Below are 24,872 nucleotides of genomic sequence, written 5' to 3'. Positions count from 1 at the left end.
AAGAGAATGCTGAGAGCATGACAAATTGATGACTGTCCAACGAAAGATAGCTTTATGAGAGGAACACATTGTGGATTGCATTGTTTTGCAGCAAAGTTTGTTTTCTGTACTCAGTAAAACAAATATAAATCTTAATTTCAATCATACATTTCTTGCATCATGCATGTTTCTCCTGGAAAAGGCAGGCAGGCACTAATAGATTAGTCCGAAGAAGACCAACATAGGGAAGTCTCAGATTTCATCCCCAAGGTGATTTAGTTTCCAACAACTAATTCCAAAATGTGTTTACTATAATACCCCAAGTAGATATTACAAAATAACATCATTCCAAATCAAATTCAATTGGCTTCATCTCCATGTGGAACCCCCAAGTCTGATAACCTCTTCAGTGCTGGTATCTTTGCGCAGCCTATCGGCAGCTTCATTGCTTTTCTTGTCACTTCCATCACCATATAAATCTTTCAACTTTGCCAGATTGCTTGAAACAGCCTTTGTCTTCTCTTTATTTTCATCTCCGAAAGGACTAGGGCGATCTGCACCACGGGTATGGATGCTACGACTCCTGCTCCTACTTCTACTTCTGCTTCGTCTCGAGTTGGAGTGTCTATACTCATCAGCATCTCGCCCACTCCTTTCATGGTCCCTTCTCCCAGAATCCCTCTCTGAGTGCTTGGATCGATGGGAATCTCTATCACGATCACCACGCCGCTCATGTTCATGCCTTCGCTCAGAGTCCCTTCCCCAGTCACGTTCTGAGTGGTCTCGATCACGGTGATGGTCTCGACGGTCTCGATCACGATGATCTCGATCATGGTCACGGTCACGATCTGAGCGATCACGGTCATGTCGGTCACGGCTACTACTGCGACGAACGCTAGGAGATGATCTTCGATGGTCATCACCATCACTCCTTTCGTGTATGGGACCTAAGTTCCTTCTGACCGGCGAAGAGTCCCTGGTGGATGCACGGTGTGGAGCACGCTGACCAAATGAGACTGACAAAGCAGCTTTTACTGAAGGAGGGCGACGGGCAATATCATCTGAGCCCTGCCGACTAGTTTCTCCAGTGACACCACAATGCTTGGTGGGGAGCTTCAGTTTCTCCAGGTTAGCAACAATTTGGCGCACAACGGGAACAGGGACACGTGGGAAAAGTGTGTCAAAGTAGTACTGCATCATTATATCCACAAACATTAGAAGATTTGTGATAAAGCTTATATGATCAGAGCAGCACCAAAATTACCAAAACATTAAATTTCCAGGGCGTTCAGATCAGAAAAGAATAAAATGCTAATGTTGTTATTCAACCAAACTAATCAACTACTTCTGATAATGTAAGAGTGCAAAATGATGCACATTGAATGCAAAGGAAAAACTACATATATGTATCCCCTAATCAACCATGCAGCATTTTACCACATTAGAATGCCATAGAGGTGAATGACAATCAGCAGTAGGGAGGATGAAGAGTTCAATGAACAATTATGGTGAGGGAGACAAGCTATGGGAGTAGCAATACAATGTGTCACATGGAATGATATACATTCAACTGCGTCCAAAACGTTCACAAGCCCAGCTATCAAAGATCAATCAGTGTCAGCAGTGTCACAGTAAAAAAAATTAACATGTGGAAAGAGCAGATGATTCCAAAATTCTAAAAAGAGTACCATAAAGACCATAAAAGAAAGGGGAGATGGTTGATGTTGTTGCTTCTCCAGACAGTTTTAAAACATAAGTTTCTCAACATTTAACAGTCCGCTGTGAGAAGAATATCAATCAACATAAACTAATCAAAATTTTGTGATGTTCAAAGGATGACTGGAATCAAACATTCTGCTAAGAAACAGAAGATGAAAAGGGATTTATGGTTCAACCTAGACCGAAAGTAGCAGACTGGTGCAGTCACCAGCTACCATCTAGATGCCTAAAGGCATTACATGCAATCACCAGCTACCATCTATATGCCTAACGGCATTATATGCAACAGTGCACTGGTCTTTAATTCATTACAGTTTCATTTCACCATGTATAGACAAATAACAGAGGCAGCAGCTTATTGCTAAGCTCCTTTCATCTTACCTCTCATTGCTAAGCTCAAAGTTGTAAACTTCAGTTACATACCTAGGTCTAGTAATTTTGTTAACATTCACTGGCAAACCTTGGGCGGACTCTTGGGTCCCATTTTTGATATACTGCGGCTGACTTCCCAAACCCCTTTAATGTTTAATAAACTTTAAACATCCTATAGAATCACTCCAAAACACTTGAAGATTATAATACTAAAACTGTGGCATGTATTTGGACTTTAAAAGTGCATAAAGAGAAAATACGAATATGGCATATATACGAATTATAAAGATTGCAGCTACACGAATAGTCCACTAGTAAAAGTTAAGATCTTTATACGGTTTTCCAAAATGTTTGCATACTCATAATACGTATCTCAAACTTTATGGTGTTCATTTCGACATGATGCACGAAAAGACAAGAATAATGCAGTTACAAACTATGTAAAAGCCAAAATCCACGAGCCCAGGTTGAATAAATTACTGATATGAGACAATCCAATCAAGATATTAATAGGACATTTTCCTTCTATCAACCTCTATCTTTACTCAAAGGATTAAGGTTTGCAAGAGAGAGAAACAAAAAGAAGGGACAAACAGAGAAAAATCTGAAGAGGAACAGATCAGAGTTTAAAAAAAAATAATATCAGTAGTATAATTGGGACATCAAGTTAGAAAAAGCATCACTTTTGGACCAATCATCTAGTGAGGATACTGACCAAACACAAGCGAAGATCTACATCTATTAACCACAAGACCACAAAGTAAAAGATAGTCTCATGAACTTAATAATGTATTTTCTCTCTCGATTAATGTCCCCCATATTGAAGCAAGACCATCAGTAGGACTGCAAACAGATTGGTAGATAATTAGATTGCGGTTGGTCCAGGTACAAACTGATGTTTAAGAAACCTCGTTATGCAGCTAGAAACCCATTGGATCAGCTATATTATAATTAATGTTTGATTCAACTTCTAAATAATTGAGAATTCAATCCAACAGCACATAGTTGTCCTTACCAGGGTTTGCCAAACCAGGTACAGGACCTGACTCGAAGATTCATCAGGCCATAACATTGTACCATCTGTCGACACATCGGTAAGTACCAACGTTTCAAAGCGGAAGAAAAAAAGGGAGAAGAGGAAGGGACGGTGGAGAAAGGACGAAGAACGAGAGAAGAAGACGAAGCGATGGAAGAGGAAGAAGGAAGGAGAAAGAGGAAGAGAAGAAAGACTTACCTGAGACGTGGCGATGTGCAATGAGGTCACGATCGCACTCCGTCGATCACAACATCGGAGGCGACACTCACGTGAGAAGTGGAAATTTGGGTTTCCCACTTCTCATATGCGGCAGACCGAACTGAGGTGGGTCCGCATACTGGTCAATACTAAGACCAATATGCGCCACCTGTTTCGTACCGGTGTGAGCGAAACGACAATCCCTAGTCCTTACTACCTATTGTTATAGGTAAATAAGTAAATCTTAGCACAAAACATTAGAATAAATGTTAAATATAATTACCTTTGGTAGAAAAAGGTTGCTTTCAAATGATAAATTCCATAGGGTTAAAAGTACAAGAACAAAAACCTTCACCAGTTCCAATCAAAGTACAACAGAAAGGAACACAGATCAACCATCTTATAATATCTAAAAACTCCACTTTCTGTTACCGCAATTAAACTTTGATAAAAAAATTGATACAAAGTAATACACTTATCTTCTTTAGAATCAAGCACAAGAATGACAATGACATACAAAGTCTGTCTATGGTTAGCCAATATTATCCAAACAGGAGCCTTATTAGACTTCCCCTAGGATGAAATCTAGTGATGATGGGAGGAAGAAGCCATCCAGCACCAGTATCTGCCAATGGCTGCATGCCATTTATCTGAAAGTACCAAAGTGATCGTAGCGCTTATGCAGAGGCAACAAACATTTAATGGGAGTAACTGAGAACTGGCAAGTAACATAAAAGTATGGAAAACTTGGTTTATAGTTATTTTATCGAGTTAAGGTTGGGTCAGATAAAATATTTAAGCATTAAATCAGATCGTAAGCAGACTGTAATGGTTAGCATTCAGATCTTTGAATCAGATCACAAAGCAGTCTATCAGATTAAATCTAATTCAAATCCACCTTAATCAGATTGGATCCTCGATCATATAAAGATAAATTTCAGCCAACTGCAGACCTAGTGGGAATAGTGTGCACTTGCCCCATTATATTAGGAAATATATGAACGTGCCACCCTCCTCTTCCCATAATTTTAGTAAAAAAGGACACCACTTCAAAAATTAATGAAGTTAGGCATCAATAATATTTTTACCTATTTTCCAATCTAGTTGTATAACTTTACCATCCTATATCACACCCATACTACATTTAAGCTTCTTTATCATTCACATGACAAATTTTATTAGTTAGTATCATGTCCTTCCACGTTTTAACTCATGTCAATAATCATAAAATAACATCTCATTCCAAAAATTTTAAATCATAATCCAAATGTTGTCCATGTCCAAAAGATCTTCATTTCACAACTTATTTTGTATGTATATCCCATGACAATAATCATTTTATGCAATGGACAAATAGCAAATATTTCAAATAGAAACACTCTACTGGTTTATTCTCTAAATAACTTTCTCATGATCCTGTATTATTTTAACTTGTTATGATGTTTGCAATATTTGATCTCGCTTTTAAAAGGTCTGTAAACAGCCCGTAATATATGACCTCCTGTATATAGCTAATTAATTTTAACAAATTATTAAAAATTGCAAAGGGTAAATAGTGACAAAGGGATTTGCCTCCAAAATCTTGCTATCAGCAATTGAGGTTTTTACTAGCTAAGACAGCTGAAGGTTCTAAGTTTATTGGATAAGGTCTTGATCTAAGTAGTTCAGGTACCACCATCATCAGACTATGTAGAATTTTTTTCATATAAGGTTAACCCGCAACCTTGGTAAGTGATATCATTATATAATTACGTCTGGACTAACATTTGACTCCACCCATGCATGGAAGAGAACCAAAAACAAGATTTTTCTCATCTTCATAGAAATTCTTTCCATCATATTTAATGATTGGATTCTGGATGGAATATACTTGTAAAACAGAAAAGTGGCCCACATCTGACCATGAAGATTTTCTAGAGAACCAGCTTGTACAAGACACCTTATATATCCTCCAAACAAAAATCAGCATTTAATTAAATTTCATTGATTCAAATGCCATTTTCATTTGCAATACGCTCGGTATAGAAATGTTGTGTTATCGTTGCTAAAAATATTAGAAACACTAAGAACCATAAGAAAGATACACTCTGACTATAATTTAGAACAACTCATTTATTTCTTCTAACACTAGTATTATATCCTCCTTAATATGGATGGAGCATAAACATATAATTATCTGCTCATCACACTTTAATCATGGAAATGGAAAACTAAAGATCTCAATATCTATCTTGCATTTAGGTAAGAAACTACAGATGCTCAAAGTCAATGTATTGAACTTATTCGTAAAATGCATCCCCAAAAATTTTGAAAGAAGTAGAATCAATATCAGCATGCAAAGACAAGAAAAAGCTCCACACCTTCATTAACTCAACTGAAGAATAACCAATGCCATGGGTCTGTGGTCAAGCAAATCCAAGTTTGATATTCATGAATCAGATGAATCTGTATCCATTTCTCTTCATTCAGCTGATCCTATGAGCTTAAATAGAAGGTCTAACTCCATGCACTATTTATAGGGCAGTATGATATTCAGCAGTAAATGTCTGATATTCATTGGCTATCTTATGTGCATTCATTGGCTACTATGATATTCGGCGGTAAATGCCTGAACCACAGATTCAAGTCCTTAGCAAATGGTCCTCCGTGGTGAAATGTCTGAACCATTAATTCAAGTCCTTAGTTTATACAGATGTGCAATAGCACCTAAAAATCTATCATTTGTGTTCCTGAAGTCATCACATGGTCCAATTCGCATCTTACATAACTTCTATCACCTTTATGATATAATTAAAAATAGCACCTCAAAATCTATCATTTGTGTTCCTGAAGTTATCACATGGTCCAATTTGCATCTTACATAACTTTTATTACCTTTATGATATAATTAAAAACACACAAGTCAAACTGAACAATAACATTGCAGGGAATATCTTTTAGTTCCTCTTCTTCCTTTTACCATGGTCACCAAACATCTTTCACTGCAAACTTAAATGGTCAAATTGAAAAATCAAATATAAGTGTATCCGCGCATAGAAATGAAAGACTAGTGGTAAGTTTAGATGACCAGTGCTGAGTCAAGACAATGACAAAAACATGGACAGGCAAGAGTCTCACTCAAACAATATATGCAAATATCAATAAGCTTTCAAGAGATTACTTTGTTCCAAGACCAACATCACAAACCTTGAACTTAATTGTTGATAAAGATGTGATGTACTGATCTCTCAAGGAATACTCCATTAGGAAATGCAAGCCCAGAATCTCATATGAACAGGTGGGACATTTACCAAAATGAATTACCTTTCAGCTACCAAAACAAGTAATTAGATAAAGACCATGAATGGAATTTGTTGATTCAAAAATATGAGCAAGAAATACTAAATCAGTTAAATAATAACACACTCATAAAGAATTGTCTGACAGGCATACTCTATGAAGGACAGGCAATAAAGGAAATCAAATAACTAACCTGACCAAGAAGAAGATCACGCACAAATACCCCCATTGTCGTAAGTCGACCATTAGAACCAGGAGAGAATTCCTGCAAAAAAAAGGCAAAGACCATAAGTATCTGAATTTAGTACCAAAAGAGGCCATTGTCATATTTCAACCACCAGCTATTCCAGTATAGATGATGTGCAATTATGGAGGCCTTGATGATTGATCTTTAATCATGCAAGAATCCATTTTCTTCTTAGAATTATCCACTGAGTAACAAGTACAAATTATAAATTCAGTCCCAAAATCAATCTTAAGTTGCAAACATTTGAAAATAAATTCATAGGTATAAATAGTCAAACAATATAGAGCTCCAGTGATCATAAGCGCAACATCACCAAGAGCAAAGCACGAGTTTATGTTCTACAAATACTTATCGCACCTGCCTGTGGCTTAGCCGTCACCAACCTGCCTTGTAATTGGAGATAACAATGGCCCTACAAATCAATCCCGCATGGGCACCATCATTGCCTCCAATCACAACACATAACAATGTGAACATTTGCCTTTACATTCAGAAAGTACAACCCATACCAGATAGTCAAGACTTAATTGCAAGAATGAAAGCAATATAATATAGTGAATTCAAATAAGTTTGTTATGCATATAAATTTTATTTGTTGAAGACTATAATTGCTAAAAGCAAAAATGGGTATTGTAGTCATAGTATGACCGAAAGGGACAAAAATTTTACAAAATAGGAATAGAACAAAGACAAAGTGAATCATTCGTACACACTAAATTTCACTTAATACAAGAAATATAATATGCATGATCCATAAATAGGAATTCACACAAGATATAGGAGCAATGTATAGTACCTGGGATAAATAAAATCTTTAACACAATACAAAAGTAGGTTATAAAAGTGATAAGATATAAATACAAGATATCAAAGCAGAAAAAGATGATGAAAGTATCCAATCATAAATCAATAAACAAGCACAATTAAGAAAAATACAATAGCAATAAGTTTAGTTTGAAAAGGCAAGTATTATTGCCAAGACACTTGCTAAGACCATTGCATCAACAGATTAGAGTTGAAGATGCATCAAAACAAAGTGCCTCTGAAGGAAAATAGAATCATAGTTACAAAAGAAGTCACACGAATCAACTTTTGAGGCAAATTATCAGTAAAAACTAAAAATTAAGAACTAAAAATAACCAGACAAAAAAGAAAATACCTCATCATCCTTGATGTATGGCTCATACCAAGTCCATAATGTCTTTGGATCTGCAACATAGCGCAGGTAGAGGAAACCAATCTATATAACCAAGAACGATATCTTTTAGCTTTACACATAGTAATTTGAAACAATAAATATAAGGTCATCATTATAACATCATATACACACATCAAAATATCCACCTAGAGAAAAAAAATAAATGCTTGCATCCACACCCAGGTTCACCGTCGATGTTCACAACCAATGCACCTATATATCATACACAAAAGACCAACATTTTTACACCAAGAGAAATATGAAACATATTTGTAGAACAGGAACTCAAAAGTGTCAAGTGACAGTAAAGTTATGGCGAGTGACAATGAAGTTGTGAACCAAATGAATGCATGTGAAGTTATGACAAACGAAAATGAAGTTGTGAACCAAAGGAATCCATATAAGGTTTGTCGATAAGCCAACAAAAAGTTCCCAAAATAACTAGCTAGGAAGGCCTAGTTGATGCAAGCTAAAGCATAAATTACCTAACAACATTTTAAAATGTGCTAGGCGTCAAAAGACGTCAAGGTCTCAAAATGTCCGAGGTGCTAGGTGCTCGCCCGAGCGAAACGAGACGCTCCAAGATATTAAAATATAAAAAATATACTATAATTAATAAATATGAACATAAAAATAAAAATGCCACATCAAATTAAAGTCACATAGCCAACTTGAAATATATATTACGGGATATAATTCTTTGACCGCTATGCCTAAGTTGACCCATAATTTGATCTCAATCCCATTCGATAGGATGATTTCTGACCCAAATCTAGAAATGGATAAATCAATTGGTATCTTAACGCAACGGAATTAGAACAAGAGTGCTATTTATTATGATTTAATACTTAGTGTGCTACTTATCCATCACGCATCGCGTCTTGGGTGTGAGAAAAGGTATACCATGAAAAAGAGAGAGAGAGAGAGATCACGTCTTCCAACGAGTCTTCTACCCTCCCATCTGTCGCCTTCAAAACCTTAACTTTTCATCTTCCAACGAGATCACTTCTGCCCTCCCATCCATCACATCTTTTGCCCTCCCATCCCACCTCCAAAACCCTAGCTTTTTGCCTTATGACAAAATCATATTTTTTGCCCTCCCATCCACCACTGAGCACTAATTGATTCTGTTGTATTAGCCTTCAGGTCAGTGTCCTTTTCGCTTGGACCCCTTTCTCTTCCAATTTCTTGTGGTATGCCACTTTCCCTCGTGTGCTCGCCCGAGGTGCCCGACGCCTAGGCTCAAGAGAGAAGCCAGGCGGCACTTCAATGAATCGCATCACCTAGAGGTCATGTGAAGCGCTCGGGCCTTGCCTCGCCTCACTCACATGCCTAGGCGAGCGCCCGAGCACCTATTAAAAACATTGTTACCTAAATGCTCCAACAACCAAACATTACACACTATATACAATTTTGTTATATGAGTTCAATTGATGTGCCAAAGCACAAAGTGTGAGAAACAAACGTTAACCATGGCATGTGATGGTCATTAAGGCTAAATATATTTAGTCATGAGGATACCACATACAGCATCATTTGCCAATAACTTTACCTAATAAGAATCATTGACAAATCTCACTAGGAAACAGCCAAATCAGGTGTCAACATCCTTCTTATAGTTCCCAACTTTGGAGGTACAAATGAAACCACGTATACGCTAGGTTAAAGAAACAAAAGAAAATAGCATATAACACTTAGCAGAGATACTTACAGCTCTAATATAAGGAGAATCAGGATGCTTCAAAAGTCCATGCATTTGCTTGACAGTGAGTTTCATTGTGAAGAACTTGTACAGGAGACAAAATGCTGTGGAAGGACCTCTGCAATTTCCAGTCATCCATGGTTCCACATGATCAACTTGGTTGTAGATCTCATCTATAACTTCATGGTAAGTCTTCAATCTGTAAAGTTCTTTGAAATAATCTGAAGATAGAATGTTCATTGAAAGAACCTTCTCTAGCAAACTATCAATAGGTTTGCCAGATGTTTGTATCTCCATTTCACGTAAACTACTTAGACAGAGACCTCTTATCACCCAAGATAAACAAGCTCTAAATGCTTTCAGCAATACAACTGCTGATACAACCTGTAAGCATAAAATATAAAAGCTGGATTAACAAAGGGGGAGAAACAAAATCATTCAGTGAATAACTGAAATATCACATGTGCAGAAATCAATGGCAACAATGCAACATAGATGTGATTTTTCACATAAAAACCTAGCTGCAAGTACAACCAGCAAACTCAATAAATAATGGCAAGGTTATTTATATAGTTAAAAAATGATAACCAAACACAAAATAGTTTAAGTAAATCAATCATTAGATGTATGCTTTTGTCAGTCTTTAAATATAGGTTGCTTAATACCAATTATGATCTCATAGCATGTGTATGACAAAATTATGACATTTTTTGCAGCATCATCTTAAACGCAGGACAAGTGGTACATACCAGTCTATGTGAATACCAGATTGCATAACATTTCATGCCATGAGACTGACTAGAACAGATCTGAATCATTCAAAATTGTGTTGAACAGGTCAAAACCCATTCTAAACCACACATTAACCTACTGATCGGAATACAATTATAAGAATCCCACCAACTAGCATAATGCATCTTATTGCAACGAAAGAAAATAATACATTTTATATTTTATTTATGTTGCTTGTGAATATTCAGTTTATACAGAATTTTATTTGCTTGTTTAAAGTGTCCTCAGGATTTCAGCAGTTAAGATAGAGATTTATTAGGTAGACACCTAAGTTAGAATATTCCAGGGTTTCTTCTTGCTTGTACAATAAGATTTGCAAGATTATATAAAGGCATTTTTTCTAATTGTGCAAAGTAGTCAAACAAGAGATTGATAAGAGTCTGATATTGGAAGTTAAAAAACCTTGTCAAAAACTGTGATTTCAGCCAAAAAAAATCAAACCAATAAAGTGTTGGCAATTTCATAATGCCTGAATCTAGTTCTAGGATTTTTGCCTAGAACTGACAAAATAAAAAATAATTTACACTTAAAAAACCTTTTATTAATTCTTTAAGTTGATACTTCCAGTACACATGCACGAAGAACCCAAGAAAGATTTTTTGCGACTATCAACATAAGTTTTGTAAGCCTTCTAATTGTTAAAGTCATATTATTGCTTCACTGCAAAGAAAGAAAAGAACTTCAATCAAGAACAATTAAGACAATGAACAAGAACAATATCTTCTCAAGCTTAGAGGATGACACCACATGTCCAAAAACATTCAAATACTAGATATTAAGGAAATATATGAAATAAATATACTTGTGCATTATTTTGAGCAAAACAAGTTCAATGGTTTTAAAGGATAGTCATAGATATTGATCACATAAATGCATCTTGATACAGTAGAAATGTCACAAGTACAAAGTTAAAGAAAGCTCTGATTGATGCTTATCCTACATAAGGGAAAGCAAGTTCAAAACATCAAACAAACATACAATGTTGTCGAACTTGGATTTTCTTTAGCTAAACTTTTACATTTCTAATATCGCGATCAAAAATAAAACTCAAAAACTGCAAACGTGAAAATCAACATTTATTGCCAAAATCAAAATTCCAACGGCACTAAGCAGGCAACAGAGGGTGGAGGAGACATGTTCAGTGTTAATGGAAGAGAAGATTTAGCAAGCCTCCTTGGATTCACAGAAAGGGAATATAGCCCTTCAAAAATCAAGAAAGAAAAGAACGAGATGCAAAAAGAAAAAGAAAAGAGAGCAAAAGCAATATCAAAAAAATAGATAAAAAAACATTTTCCACAGGCTGTAGTATAATAACACATACAAAATAGATATAGCTAGTAGTAAATTGTGTAAAATAAAAAGTGCATACAAAAAGTAAATGGAAAATAGAAAATGCAAAATATTAAATTTTTAACTACAAATTTATAGCATGAGCAAAAGATTAAACAGCATGAGATAAATCTAGACACAAAATCAAATTCTTAGTTAAAAATTAAAAATATACTCGATAAAATTATGTATATTATGTATTGATTAGTAAAATAAATATAATTTATAAAATTAGCAAAATAGGTAAACACTAAGAGTTTCAACCAGAAATTTCAAGTAGCTTCCTCTAACTTTCAAATTTTCAAAACCTCAAGTTCAACAAAAGCAAGGCTGTGGTTCCATTAATTTCATACTTTTGCATTTCTCTTTCTTACTGTATTTTTTTTCTAAATTATCTTCCTGATTTTTTTTGGTTGGAAGTCTGATCCTCAATTCAATCTCCCTAAAAGTAGACCTTACTTTTAGAAGGGCTAACCCTAGTTTTGATGCCAATTAATAAACCTTATGTTGTATAAAAAAATTCAGCCAAATCCAAATCACCAACACTGACACATCCACCCGTCTTTCACCTCCTTTCAACTTTGTCTATCTCAAATATGTATTTGCAATTTTATATTTCCTAGAAAACTCTCCACAAATAACAAGTATGAAATTTTGCTCAATTTATAGCTCACCGAAGGCATATATCAAAACTTATAGCTAAATAGAATCTTTTTTGCATGAGCAACAGCCTCTCAAGGCCTTCCAACTTAAGCCTTTGCTTCCTTAACTGATAAAACAAAACCTGACTCTATTTTTTGCTCATTATAAAGTGCTTTAAATATATATTTAAGTTTGAATGTAAAAGTCATTCGAGTGGGGAAGAACTTCGAGAAAAGAATACAACCAATGGAAGGGAATGCATCATTTAGCTATTCTGAGATGAAGCAGAAAGCAATCACCATTTTGAAAAAGAATTTAGCTTAATTCAAGCAACCACTAACCTACACCGCTCCAAACCCTATCCTCTTCTTAAGAGATCTTATAGCCACCTCCTCCTTGTTCATTTGCAGTTTCCCATAAAAACCAAAGACCACCAAAAATGTCTAGAATCACCATATCATAGCCCACCGTCTCCAGTATACTAAATGCATTAATGCGTAAATAACTCACAAATCTTTAACAAGCAAACTGTGGCAAAAGCAAAGAATGTTTTGCAGAAATTTTGACAACCACGGTAAGCAATTTGAAGTCTGAACCTACCTATTCATCGACATTTACGAGAGAACAACACCAGCTCTCTTAGCAAAAATAAAATTAATCCAACATTTGCATAACTTCCATTAGCTCTATATTAGTGTCCCTCCCTTGGTTCCTCATAATTTTCTGGAATATACCAGACACCAACGCTACGACTTCTAGAATCAGAAGAAAAAAAAACGCTAAACTTAGTGAAAAATAGACTAAGTTTCGTACTTCCCTCTTCAGAAAGAACAAAGCTTTAGACCGTATTTCCAGGTAAAAGAATGAAAAGAAAATAGCGAATGGCATAGTTGCCCTTGACCCTCTCAATTCTTAACACCAGTAAGAAATCGAAGAGGTCAGGAGAGATCGGAGGGAGAAGAGTACCTAAGAGGAAGGACCGGAGGGAGTCCCTCCGCGCCTCTTGCGTTTGCCTGATCCCGTCGGTTCTTGGATTGGCTTCGGATTTAGGGTTTCTTTCTTCGGATCCTGGGCCCTTCGAAAAGAGGGAAAGAGGTCGAGCGATTGGAGAACGCGCCGACCAAGCGAGGGAAAAACCAAGCCACCGCCGCCGATGATGGAGGAGGAGGATGTACGGAACGGGGTGGCGGCGCAGTCGGCGGGATGGAAAAGGGGAGCGGATGCTACTCGCGGCCAGGGATTGATTGAGAGAGCGACCGATGGTGGCGTGACCAGATCGGGAGGCCTAATAGGGCTAACCCCGTCGCACGTTTTACTCACGTGACCGTCGACACGGCAATATATTTAGTATAATACTTATATAATATATCTACATTTATAAATATCCCTCTCAAGTGAGTCATTTTTCGTATTAAATTAATATATATGTATATATATTACATTTGTAAACTTACATTTATTTTGTTGTGACTATCCTTTTTCCGATTAGAATTTATATTAAATTATTTTAAATTTCATACGTATATATTATTATCACGAAAACGTGACATCTGCTCACCTCTTTGCCACACCATTGGCGGGTAACATTTTGAGTTCATACAAAGTTTGCGAGCGAACAAGAAATCCTATTATAATAAATACGTTGGAACAAAATCCCAAATAATAGCATTGACTATGCTATCTACGTGTGTACATGTATGTTATAGAACTTTACGGTTTTATCGTAAAAGAAAGAAAGGCTCTGATATCAAATGATAAGACTCTAAGGTCTTATCATAAAATAAATGAAAGAAAAAATGATGATCACTTCAAGGGGATCGACCTTCTAGGGTTTGCCACAAACTAGAATAACATTTCATTGATTGATTGATTGAACGATTGAACTCTAAGGTTTTATCGTAAAAGAAATGATCACTTTGAGGGGATCGACCTCCTTGATCACTTCGAGGGGATTAGTCTATTGATCGCTTCGAGATGATCAAGAAGGTCGATCCCCTCAAAGTGATCATTCCATTTTCTTTCATTTCTTTTATGATAAAATCTTAGGATTGTATAGTCTTCCAATATGTCTTTCGTAAGGCAATTAACATTTTGATAGCTCGAGGCGAATCATAGTAAAATTCTTACGCTGTGGAGCCCTTTCTTTTCTTTTGCCTATTCTGAAGCACATAAAATCGAATTACGTATTTATGCAAAGACGGTTTTCAGAATGTGTTTGCATATTCTCTCAAAAGTATATAAAGAAATCTAATTACATGCCCTACAAAATCTTGCAATTACATATACATCTCTCTAAGAATTTAGAAAAATAACAGATTCATGTCTATAGAAAAATTAGACTTCTTTATCTATTGCTTCACTCTCCTTATCTATTACTTCAGGCTGTCTGAGAAATTATGAATATAATCATTATTTTTTATCAATCAAACTCAACTTGTGAAATAAAATTAATAATAATTATTTTTTATCAGTCATGTGAAATAAAATCAATGCCAGCTGAACATTTACAACAACAGAACAAAAAAAAATCTAAAAAAGCATATTCTCTCTTTAAATGAACAGTTAAGCAACATACAGTCAGGAGACAGTTTTACCGAACAAACTCCGAATGCAATTTTTATAAGAAACAGAAGACAAAATATAATTTTTATAAGAAACAGAAGACAACTTACATTGATGCACTTGATATCAGATTTGAAATTAATTAAACATACAGTAAATTACAACAATTCAAATTTAGTCGACTTTTAGTTGTTTCTCCTTAGACACTTCTTTGAGGATTGTTTCAAATCATAGTTTCTTTGAGGATTGTTGTCTTGAAACAACCCCTCAAGCTCTCTAAAGTTCGGATAAGAAAAGTTGCACCTCCAAGCCACTTCAGCCGACTTCATGAGCCTGTTTTCATCTAAAAGTCATTGTCAAGCATAAATATTGACTGGCTGCAAGTGATCAGATGGCGTCCTTGCTACTATCCGAAGTTCCCAAATGGCGACTGCTCAGAAGGATGTTGTATCCTTCATCTTAGTAGCCTTTCTCTTAGTTCTGTTGATGATCGTGACAGCAGACGAACGAAGTCGGTGTGTAGTGCATGGCCAGCCTATATTGAAAATAAGGTAATTAGATTCTAAAAGACATGCAGATCCCAAGCCCAGTAGCAACTCCTTTGCAGGATAACCACTAAAACAACAACAATCCAACTATACAAAAGCAGTTAGTAGTTAGCACTAACTGGAGAAAGGCATTATCAATTTACAAATCAATTCTTTGACCTAACTTTATAGGGCAAGTAGCAACTGCCGATGAAACATTTAACAAAGCTACAACAACATGACTAACCAAAAAAATGTACTTTTACTTTCATGCCAACTAATGAAGAAAATGATTTACACTTTCGTAACAAGAATAACTCCCAGAAAAAAAATATATCTGCCTCTTTTTTTTTTTCCCTTCCCTCCCTTTTATGAGAGGTGCAAGGAAATGAGGAACAGGAGGGGGCAGGCAAAAAGACAAAAGAAAAAGATGCTTAAGACTTGGTTTATGATTGTAAGAAGACGGTGACTATCTATGGCACTTCAACTCCCACAGGGTTGTTTCCCCTAAAAAGTGGTTTTCATATAATAAAATTAATATTTAATGCCAGGTACCTATCAGTTGGCATGAAGCACATCCAGGGTGAAAAGTTCACAATATGTATGTCAGAAAGTGCCAGGAAGTCTCACAAAGACAGCTTTTGCCTTGTGTGGGCGATTGGCCACAGTAGAGCAGTCTGACCACGGGCCCTTGCTAGTGCAGCCCATCATTTTTCCAGGTCCCTTACGCAGCTACCATCTCAAAGCTGCCTCCTGTGAGGCTCCATAACAGCCCTCAAAATATTCATATGCTTTTAAAAATACAAGACCAAGTTGTTTTAATCTTAAACTTACAGAAATGCCTAGAGAAAATATCTGTCAATTTAATGTCAAAATATCAATAATAATTAGTTTCATTACCTTTACTATTCCCCTATCAGAACAACCAGAATTCCAAGTTAACATACACCATCTTAATAAAATACATGATAGGAGAGTATATATCATCCACACTCTCACCAGAAAGAGAAGGTAGTGGGAAAAACTTATTTTGACTAGGACACATGTCCACATATGAGCCAGCTAGACAAGCATAAGTATGATCTTTAATGAGGTTGAGTAATTACGAACAAAAACATTAATCTAGAAAAAGAAAATAAAAAGCATATGATCAGATTTGCAATACAGAAGTAATACAAAATTTCTAACAATCTTATTTAATTCATATGTAAACCAAACAAATATGACAATTTACACATGCACCAGGGAAAGACACACCTTGTAAGCAATTATGTGTGCGATGGGAAGTCCTTGATTTCCATTTTGAGCAAAAAGAGAAAAGTCGCCCACAAGATCTAGAACCTTATGGCGACAAGGTTCATCAAAGAAACGTAATGGTGGATTTAGCCAGCCACCAGTGATGCTAGAAAGCACAATAAGATTTAATGATCAGTCAAAGCAACAACCACACATATCTAAGTAACTCAAGACTGACAAAACAAAACTTAGAAAGATGATGTTAGACCATGATGGGTAACTCAACCTGCAAACGATAGCATTATCAGCTGATCCACCTTTACAGAGCCCAGCTCGGCGCATTCCCTCGACCTGCAACCGTTCTTTCCACATTAGTGATTTTAAGTAATGCTTTAAGATTTAAGCAAAAGCTTGAGAAGTAAAACCATGCAAAATGGAAATAAAACAAGAAACATAGCAAGAACAACCGTTCACTTTTCCGTTATTCAGAGAACTGTTTCCAATTGAAAGATGCTTTTGGGTAAAGTGGTTATATGTTGACAAAGAATGATAACGTAGGAATTAAATACAAACTCATCAAGCAACATAATAAAAAAGGTGCAATAGTAATAGAATTCTGAAACAGTAATGGTCTTTAGGTGTTTTGTAATAAAGGTTAAGTTGGATCGCCATTTAATTATCACCTGGCACCAGATTGGGCAGTGGCAGACCCAGACAATGTCTAGTCAACCGAATCGATTACAGAAACTGATTGGGTCAATCTGAACAAGAGCACATATAGAATGATCAAAATCAGTATACTAACGGAACAAAAACATAATGTCAGAATACAAAACTTACTATTATTTCAAATAAATTCATAATTCTCTTTAATTTCTAGCTATTAAAAAAGACACCATTAGGCAGTTTCCTAGTAGGTACCCACTAAATCCTAATTGAAATGACATGTGTTTTTTTCAAAAGCTGAAATCATGGGACTTGACTCCTGAACTAATATAATACACCTAACGACAGTTCACAAACATGCAATCACAATCAGAACTCCCAAATAAAAGTCCTCACTGGAAGCCATGATGTCCAAAGGCCTGTTACAACTAAGCAGCTCATTATATGATAAAGCTGACTCATTACTGAATTCTACACCAAGCTGCGTAGTGTTCCTTTTGGCTGCTACTAAGAATTGTATGCTTTTCTTATTTAGTAGGTTTGTACTGTATTCTATCATCTGATAATGAAACATGCCTCCTTTGTGGGCGATCAATGTTGTTCTTCTGCACCTTTTTCACCTTTCTGCCTTTTAGCAGCTCAACAGTTTAGTCCTCATGAATCTGTGTTGAAATGTGCAACACAAAATAAGTCCATATTACATTAGTTCATATTCAGCATTCTCCCACATCGGTTTTTTAACTTTATTTAAAGTAATCCCTATGTCAAGGTACAGTGAATTGCTTGCTGCTGTGAAGTTGAATTTCAAACATGTCTTGTTTAGTACATCCTCGACTAAAGGTCAGATGTCTTATGGAAAAGATGCAGATGGCACTCTTATCTGAGTCCATAGATGCTTTTATGCTGCAGAAATGCAGTCAGTCAGGCATGCTCACATCCCTTCTGGGCTTACAAGTAAAGATGATATCTAAAGAAGGAAACCAGTCCTAGAAACAGGCATTGAGTGGTAATACAAGCAGAGAATAATGGACAATAAAAATAGTTACTCGCCAGAACAAGGAAGAAAAGAAATGTATCAAGAATAACTAAGTTGAGTGCCATCTTTCGTACGGAAAAAGCAAAGAGTGAACAAAAGCAATTCCAACAATTAAAACAAACAATATCTAATCTAAGCAAAGTGAGAATTTAGAGAACCTCTTCATAAACACAAAATGTTCTTGAGGAAGCTATTTCTTTTGTGTATGTAGATTCATCCATGAAAGAAGAAAACCACTGACAGCCAATGGATGGTACCTGTTAAATCATGCATGTATGAGTTAGTCTCTTGAATGACATGTCACAGACTTAATAATCATGATCCACTCAAGTTATCACAACTCTTCAATTAAAAATTCCTGAATATTTCAGGCAGCACTCTAAGTAAAAAGATATGTATACCATTTCTTAATTCATTTTGTCATCAGAGAGATACATGTACAGCTTCAACATTCAAGAAGCTTGGATACCAGTGAAAAACTAATAAATATCAGTAGACCAATAAGGAGAAACTCGAAAGAACTAAGTCTGTGTCTCTGACAGACCAGTTTTTGGCATTTCACTAACATTCTGCAATTCTAGTTAAAAGAATGTATTTGCAGCTTTTAAGCTTAATAGTTTAGGTATTTTCCAAATGAATAAGAGAGATTTCAGATCTAACATTAAAGGTGAGAAGACGACAGAAACCAAAGATGGCTTCAAATTCACATTAGTAAAGTAATACTGTTGCAACAGATCTATTAGCAAAGTTAAATAACATAAATATAGGATAGAAGTGCAAAGTACCACCATACTAATTTCATAGCCAGTCTCTTTCCATATTGAGTTTGCATTTCTTTTACTCTCTTATATCCAACCATGTACATTAACCACAATATGAAACAGAAACAAAAATGCTAAATTCTTCCGGTAATTTAAGTACCAAATTTAGAAGATACTAGTTTTTTTTTTGCCAGGCTAAGGAATAAAGCATATAAGATTTTTGAATACTCGAGAGATAAAGAGAAGTACACGTCTCCCCACTGACACAAATGCTCAGGTAAAATATGCTCCTCTCAAGAGGTTAACTGGAAGCAGTCGTGAAAATCTGATCAATTTTTCTTTTATCACAGCAAAATAAAGAGAAAAATTAATGAAAAAAAAAGGTGGAGACGAGGAATAAGTAAGATAACAACAACCTTGATTGCTAGGTTGAGGCCTTGGGACCAAACCCCGCCTTCACTATTTACCCTTTGCAAAAGAAAAAAAAAAGAATAACCAACAACCAAAGAAACTTCCTTATATAAATGTACATATAGCAAACTCCTCCATTTTAATGAGACAACTTTCCTGATGCAGCATGCTCAATAATACTCTGTCAATGACTGCTTAAGGTATTTTAAAAGTCATGTCTCCTTTATGCTCTCATGATTAAAAAAAATGGAGTCCCACAGATGTGATTTGTAAAAGATTGTACACTATAACACCACATAGATATAAACTAAAATAGCACTTAAAATATGACTCTAAAACAAATACCAGAAAAATCCCAGCAAAAATCTTATAATTTTTTCATGTTGGGACCAAGCAGCAGCATGGAGATGAGTGGAAGGATGACCAAAAGAAGAGCACACAAACAAAAAAAACAGGCATACACGCATAGTAGAAAAACAAAATTGATGATAAGGCCAAAAATTCAACTGAATGTAACTCTTTAAGTAAGGCATCAAACCTAAAACTCATCAAAAATAACTACGAATAGCACTAGCCACATAGACAAACACATTAAAACTAAACATAACTGGTAATGAAGTGAAGTTCAGCTTATAGGGTCACATTAGTAATTTAAAAAGCGCTAGGCGCCAAGGCCTAAAAACACCTAAGGCACTAGGCGCTCGCCCGAGTGAAACGAGACGCTAAAATATAAAAATATATAATATAATTAATAAATATAATTATTTAAATAAAAAAATATGATATTAAATTAAAAAATCTTACAGAATCACAATATCATATCAACAAAACATCTCAAAATTTAAAACAATAACAATAATTTCAAATAAATAAAAATTAGCAGTATTAAAATCAAAATAATATATTATTAATCTAATAAATAAATAAAAATATTATTACTAGTATACAGTTAATAGTATATTGCTAATATATTGTTAACAGTATACTATCGAGTCGATGTGAGAAGAGGGAGTAAGAGTAACAGTAGTGGCAGCGAGAGCGGGAGCGACGATAGTGACGAGCAGCGGCAACAACGGCGAGCAGCGATCGTGGCAGCGGCAGCAGCAAGCAACGACAGCGGTAGCGAGGGCGTAGTGTAAGAGTAAGACTGAGGCTTCTGACTGAAAGAAGCAGCAGTGGTAGTAGGAGCGAGAGCGACGATAGTGGCAGCAGCGGCGGCGGCGACGAGCAGCGACAACAACGGCAATCAGTGACAGTGGCAATGGAGAGCAGCGATAGCGAAAAGAGGCAATGGCAGCGGCAGTAGAGAGGAAATGTCAGCGGCAGAATCGTGAGCAGGGTTAGGGTTGGGGAAGTCGTAAGAGGGATGCTGATATCGGTGCTTTAGTTGGTTCGATTGAACCAACTAAAGCACCGGAGACCGAACCAGATGTAAAACACTAGTTCGGTCGCCTGGTTTAACCCGGGCGCTCGCCCGAAGCGCCCAACGCCTGGGCTCAGGCGAGCGCCCAGGCGACGCCTCTTTGAAGCGAGGCGCTTGGACATGAAGCGAGGCGCTCGGGCCTCGCCTCGCCTCACCCGAGTGCCTAGGCGAGCGCCCGAGGGTCATATTGATCATTGACAATTCAGCTGACTGAGGATAAACTGTCATCAATTGATAATCAGTTGAGCCTTATTAAGATTCAACTGAGTTGTATCCTAGGTCATTGGACATTTGGAGTCAAGATTCTTATATTTAGGTTCAGCAGAGATGTAATTTGGGTGCATTCACCTCTTGAGGCTCCATGTGCCATCAATTTGACTTGCCAGGACTGATCAGTTGGGACAGGAGTTAGCCAACATTTTAAAATGAATTAGGACCTAAATGGTATTTTAAAACGACTACAAGTACCAGAATCACACTTGCTGCCACATGTTTCTTTTAACTCGAGAAAACTTACTTCGAAAGAGACAGGAAAAACTTTATTGAAAGAAAAACGAGGTAAGGAAAACCATGATTTCAGAGTACTTGGCGAGCTAAATGGATAAAGGAGTTGTTTAATTACCCATCTCCCACAAATACAAGACCAAAAGAACTCAACAGCTAGCCATAAACATATAATATTGTACAGTATGGTTTATTTTGATAGAAAAATCAAGGGTAAAAATGACCATAACAATGGTCAAGTATAATAACACTAAAAAGGTATGTCTAATTTATGAGGATCTAAATAGCCTGCAGGAAAACAAATTAAACTCCAAAGATGCAAAACGTAACATGTACCTTGGGAAAGTCTATTCCATAAGTGATGCAAATTTTCTGAGAAGGTAAGGCAATCAAGAAAGAACTACCATGCCATAAATACAGTGGTTCATGGAGTTCTGGTACTAGTTTATCTAAAGTATAGCCATGTTGATCCTCTGCAACACATAACCCAACTTGTTTTATAGCCTCCACCCATTCCTTCGCTGATCCATCTAACAAAGGAACCTGTGTATTAGTCAATCAGTCACAACAAATATTTCCAATATGCAATTGAAGTTTAAACTTGAGATATCTTGTATTGTGCATTTCCAAAATTGTTAGCCTATAACCTAGATACATAAGAAACAATAAATATAAATGATCATATGAAAAAAAAAAAAGGTTCTAAATACCGCATCGTACCGATATACCGATCAGCTGTTGGTATGGTACGTACCAAGCATATCGACACATGGTACATTAAGGTGTACCGATATACCACCCATACCAGTCCTCTATCGGACTGGTACGTACTGCCCATACCGAGCAATGTAGTACGGTATTACAAACCATGAAAAAAAGTATTTTTTTCCTTTTCTTTTCAAATGAACCCTGAGCAGAATATAAGAGATAGTAGATACTCAATCACGATACCTCGTCGAAACAAAATACTTTAAGGATTTCAAACTAGGAATTTTGAATATAGCCCCATCAATTTTAGGGTTGCATTTCGATAGAAAGTGTGGCCTGCCAATTTAGTTTTGTAGTCCTAATTTGAAAAAGAATACTCTATGAGCATCTAATTTGCAATGAAATAATTGCTGCACTTCTTTCCTCCTCTGTGCTACCACCTCCTCTTCCACAATCTCACAACCACCTCCACCATGAACTGATTTCCTCCACCTTTTGACCTTCATTACAACCATCTCTTCTAAGTCCTGCCTCTGTCATATTTAATGTGATGTTTTCTCCACTACCACCACCATCAAGCCTTCACCTTCTTTACCATCACATCCCTAGCACCATGACCATCAGGCCTCAATGTCCCATCGCTACCATCCACCAGCACCACACTAAGTCTGACTGACCTCCACCAACCCTACAGCAACATTTTCTTTGTCCATATCGCTTTTCTATGCAATCTTTGCTCTATTTATATAAGCTAGACCTTTTTCATTCAGTTTTTCCACTGATATAACCGCTCTTTGAAGTTCAGCAATTATGAGTGCTTTGCAACCTTAGTTTCATAGTCAAGTTGCTCGTATAGATCCTCATTGCAAATTTCAAGTAGAAGAGCATGTGTAAGGTAGATCAACCTTTCCAATGATGCACTCTTTATTTAGGAACCAACTATCTTTCTATTTTTTGAAAACAGCATTTTAGATTATGATTCGGCCATGGTAAAACATTAAATTTGTACCCATTGTTTTCCTAGAACATCCAGTAATTAATACAATTCCAAAACCCATCATAATGCATGTCAAAGAGCCTCAAGACACTTAATTTCAAGCCAATAACGTGCTACCCTTTTCTAATTTAACTATCACAAGCTTTTAACTCAGAGATGAAATTTTAAGCGTCTAAGTGCTACCTAAGCAGAAACCACTTTCCTACACGTGGATCGAGAAGGAAGCAAACCTCATCCCCACCATCGATCTCGATGCGGCAATTATCCACCCCGCATGCCTCCAGAGCGGACAGGAGGTGCTCAACGGTCCGCACCCTGGTACCGTCGCGCGAGAGGGTGGTGCAGAGGGCGGAGTCGACGACATGGCCGATCGCGGCGGGGATCCTCGTGCGCGGCCGGGAGTGCCCTGCGACGAAGAACCTCCCCTCCCCCGCGGCGGCCGGCAGGAGGCGAGCAGTGGTGAAGTCGCCCGAGTGCAGCGCCGTCCCCGATCTGGACACAGACGAGGCTAGGGTTTGCTGCGGCCGTCCCGTCTGCCATGAGGCCCATAGAAGTCGGCCACTTAGGGAAAGGTATCAACAAAAAGAGAGGAGGGAGTAGAGAGAGAGTGGGACGAACCGGATTCAAGGAGATGGAACGGGAGAGCCATTTAAGGGATCGCGTACAGGTGGAAAGGAGGCGGCGGCGGTGGTGGTGGCGGAGGAGCGGCGAGGTCATGGGCAGGGAGGTGGCGGCCGCGGAATGGAGAGCCGGGTTACCGTTCTCGTGGGGGTTTGAGCGATGCCGCTTCGCTTGGCTTCGTTACTTGCCGCTTTCCGCAATTGCGTACGGCGGATGTCGCGAGAGAGTATGATGCTACGTGGACTCTACGATATGCCACGTGGATAACCCATCGCATAAAGAATTATTAGCTTAAGACTGAGGTGGGTCCGAGTTGGCTTTGAATCGCTCTCTGGGTGTGGCCACATGTTGGGATATTTTTTCCCTCGGATATTGGGGTTTGTTTAATCCAGTTAAATTCCATTAAAATTAGGTATTCAACACATATTTCGATTCAGGGAACGAAACCTAACAATTAGTCGAATTTAAATTTCTTGTTTGTTAGCATTTCTAAGGTTAAAATGATAAGTATAATAAGTATATATCTTTCGACGATGATATGATCAATATTGATCATAATCTAAGATAATCAAATTGATTTGAACTATTTCATTTTTCAAATTATTACAACGGATTTATTATAATGTTTCTATAAACGAGATTGAGTTGGAGCGCATAAGATATGATCCATCGGATAAGTAAATTAGTTTATTTATAACTAATTTAATCAAATAATATTCCCATTAGATATCCAGAATGTTAATAATATATTATTATTAAAGATTTTTTTATTATATTTAAATAAATTTAAATGATAAAATTAAATTTTAAAATAAAAATATATATTAGATGTTGAGAGAAGAAGTCGTTGACAACTTGGTCAACCCGATATAGTCCAGACTTGTATGTGTAAGGTTGTATAAGGTGCCCCTGAGGTGGAAACATTGA

General features: G+C 36.7%; 2 protein-coding genes across 5 annotated transcripts; both read right to left on the bottom strand.

The window, feature by feature from the left end:
• Positions 1–125: 125 nt before the first annotated feature.
• LOC135582085 (pre-mRNA splicing factor SR-like 1) lies at positions 126–13,763 on the bottom strand. 4 transcript variants are annotated; one of them, XM_009405269.3, is made up of 6 exons: positions 13,460–13,762; positions 9,740–10,114; positions 7,990–8,070; positions 6,777–6,848; positions 6,491–6,607; positions 126–1,170 (listed from the first exon to the last, which is right to left on the bottom strand). In XM_009405269.3, the coding sequence occupies exons 2-6, from the start codon at positions 10,025–10,027 to the stop codon at positions 349–351; spliced, it is 1,380 nt and encodes a 459-aa protein (XP_009403544.2). In that variant the 5' UTR covers positions 10,028–10,114; positions 13,460–13,762; the 3' UTR covers positions 126–348. The 4 variants fall into 4 exon arrangements, 2 of the variants coding, with proteins under 2 accessions (XP_009403544.2, XP_065013540.1); XR_010497789.1 differs by having other exon boundaries at positions 1,032–1,170; positions 6,491–6,614; positions 13,460–13,763; XM_065157468.1 differs by lacking the exon at positions 6,491–6,607 and having other exon boundaries at positions 213–1,170.
• A 1,403-nt stretch (positions 13,764–15,166) lies between these two features.
• Positions 15,167–24,137, bottom strand: LOC103987077 (probable UDP-3-O-acyl-N-acetylglucosamine deacetylase 1, mitochondrial). Its single transcript, XM_009405267.3, has 7 exons — positions 23,943–24,137; positions 23,555–23,857; positions 21,956–22,162; positions 18,679–18,777; positions 17,105–17,169; positions 16,840–16,984; positions 15,167–15,590 (listed from the first exon to the last, which is right to left on the bottom strand). The coding sequence occupies exons 1-7, from the start codon at positions 24,039–24,041 to the stop codon at positions 15,510–15,512; spliced, it is 999 nt and encodes a 332-aa protein (XP_009403542.2). The 5' UTR covers positions 24,042–24,137; the 3' UTR covers positions 15,167–15,509.
• Between the last annotated feature and the right edge of the window lie 735 nt (positions 24,138–24,872).

This window comes from Musa acuminata, chromosome BXJ3-6 (genome assembly GCF_036884655.1).
Source record: "Musa acuminata AAA Group cultivar baxijiao chromosome BXJ3-6, Cavendish_Baxijiao_AAA, whole genome shotgun sequence".
Classification (NCBI taxonomy): Eukaryota; Viridiplantae; Streptophyta; class Magnoliopsida; order Zingiberales; family Musaceae; genus Musa; species Musa acuminata.
This window is presented reverse-complemented; position numbering and strand designations above follow the sequence as displayed.

What these genes read in the sequence shown, in the direction of transcription:
- LOC135582085 (XM_009405269.3), bottom strand. Translation starts at nt 10,027, where the DNA reads ATGGAGATACAAACATCTGGCAAACCTATTGATAGTTTGCTAGAGAAG. An exon ending in CATACATCAAGGATGATGAG is followed by an intron (nt 6,849 to 7,989) that starts GTATTTTCTTTT and finishes TTTTTTTTGCAG; the next exon opens with GAATTCTCTCCTGGTTCTAA. An exon ending in TATCAACAATTAAGTTCAAG is followed by an intron (nt 1,171 to 6,490) that starts GTTTGTGATGTT and finishes ATAATGATGCAG; the next exon opens with TACTACTTTGACACACTTTT.
- LOC103987077 (XM_009405267.3), bottom strand. Translation starts at nt 24,041, where the DNA reads ATGACCTCGCCGCTCCTCCGCCACCACCACCGCCGCCGCCTCCTTTCC. An exon ending in AGATCGATGGTGGGGATGAG is followed by an intron (nt 22,163 to 23,554) that starts GTTTGCTTCCTT and finishes ACTAATACACAG; the next exon opens with GTTCCTTTGTTAGATGGATC. An exon ending in CATTTTGTGTTTATGAAGAG is followed by an intron (nt 17,170 to 18,678) that starts GTTCTCTAAATT and finishes GAACGGTTGCAG; the next exon opens with GTCGAGGGAATGCGCCGAGC.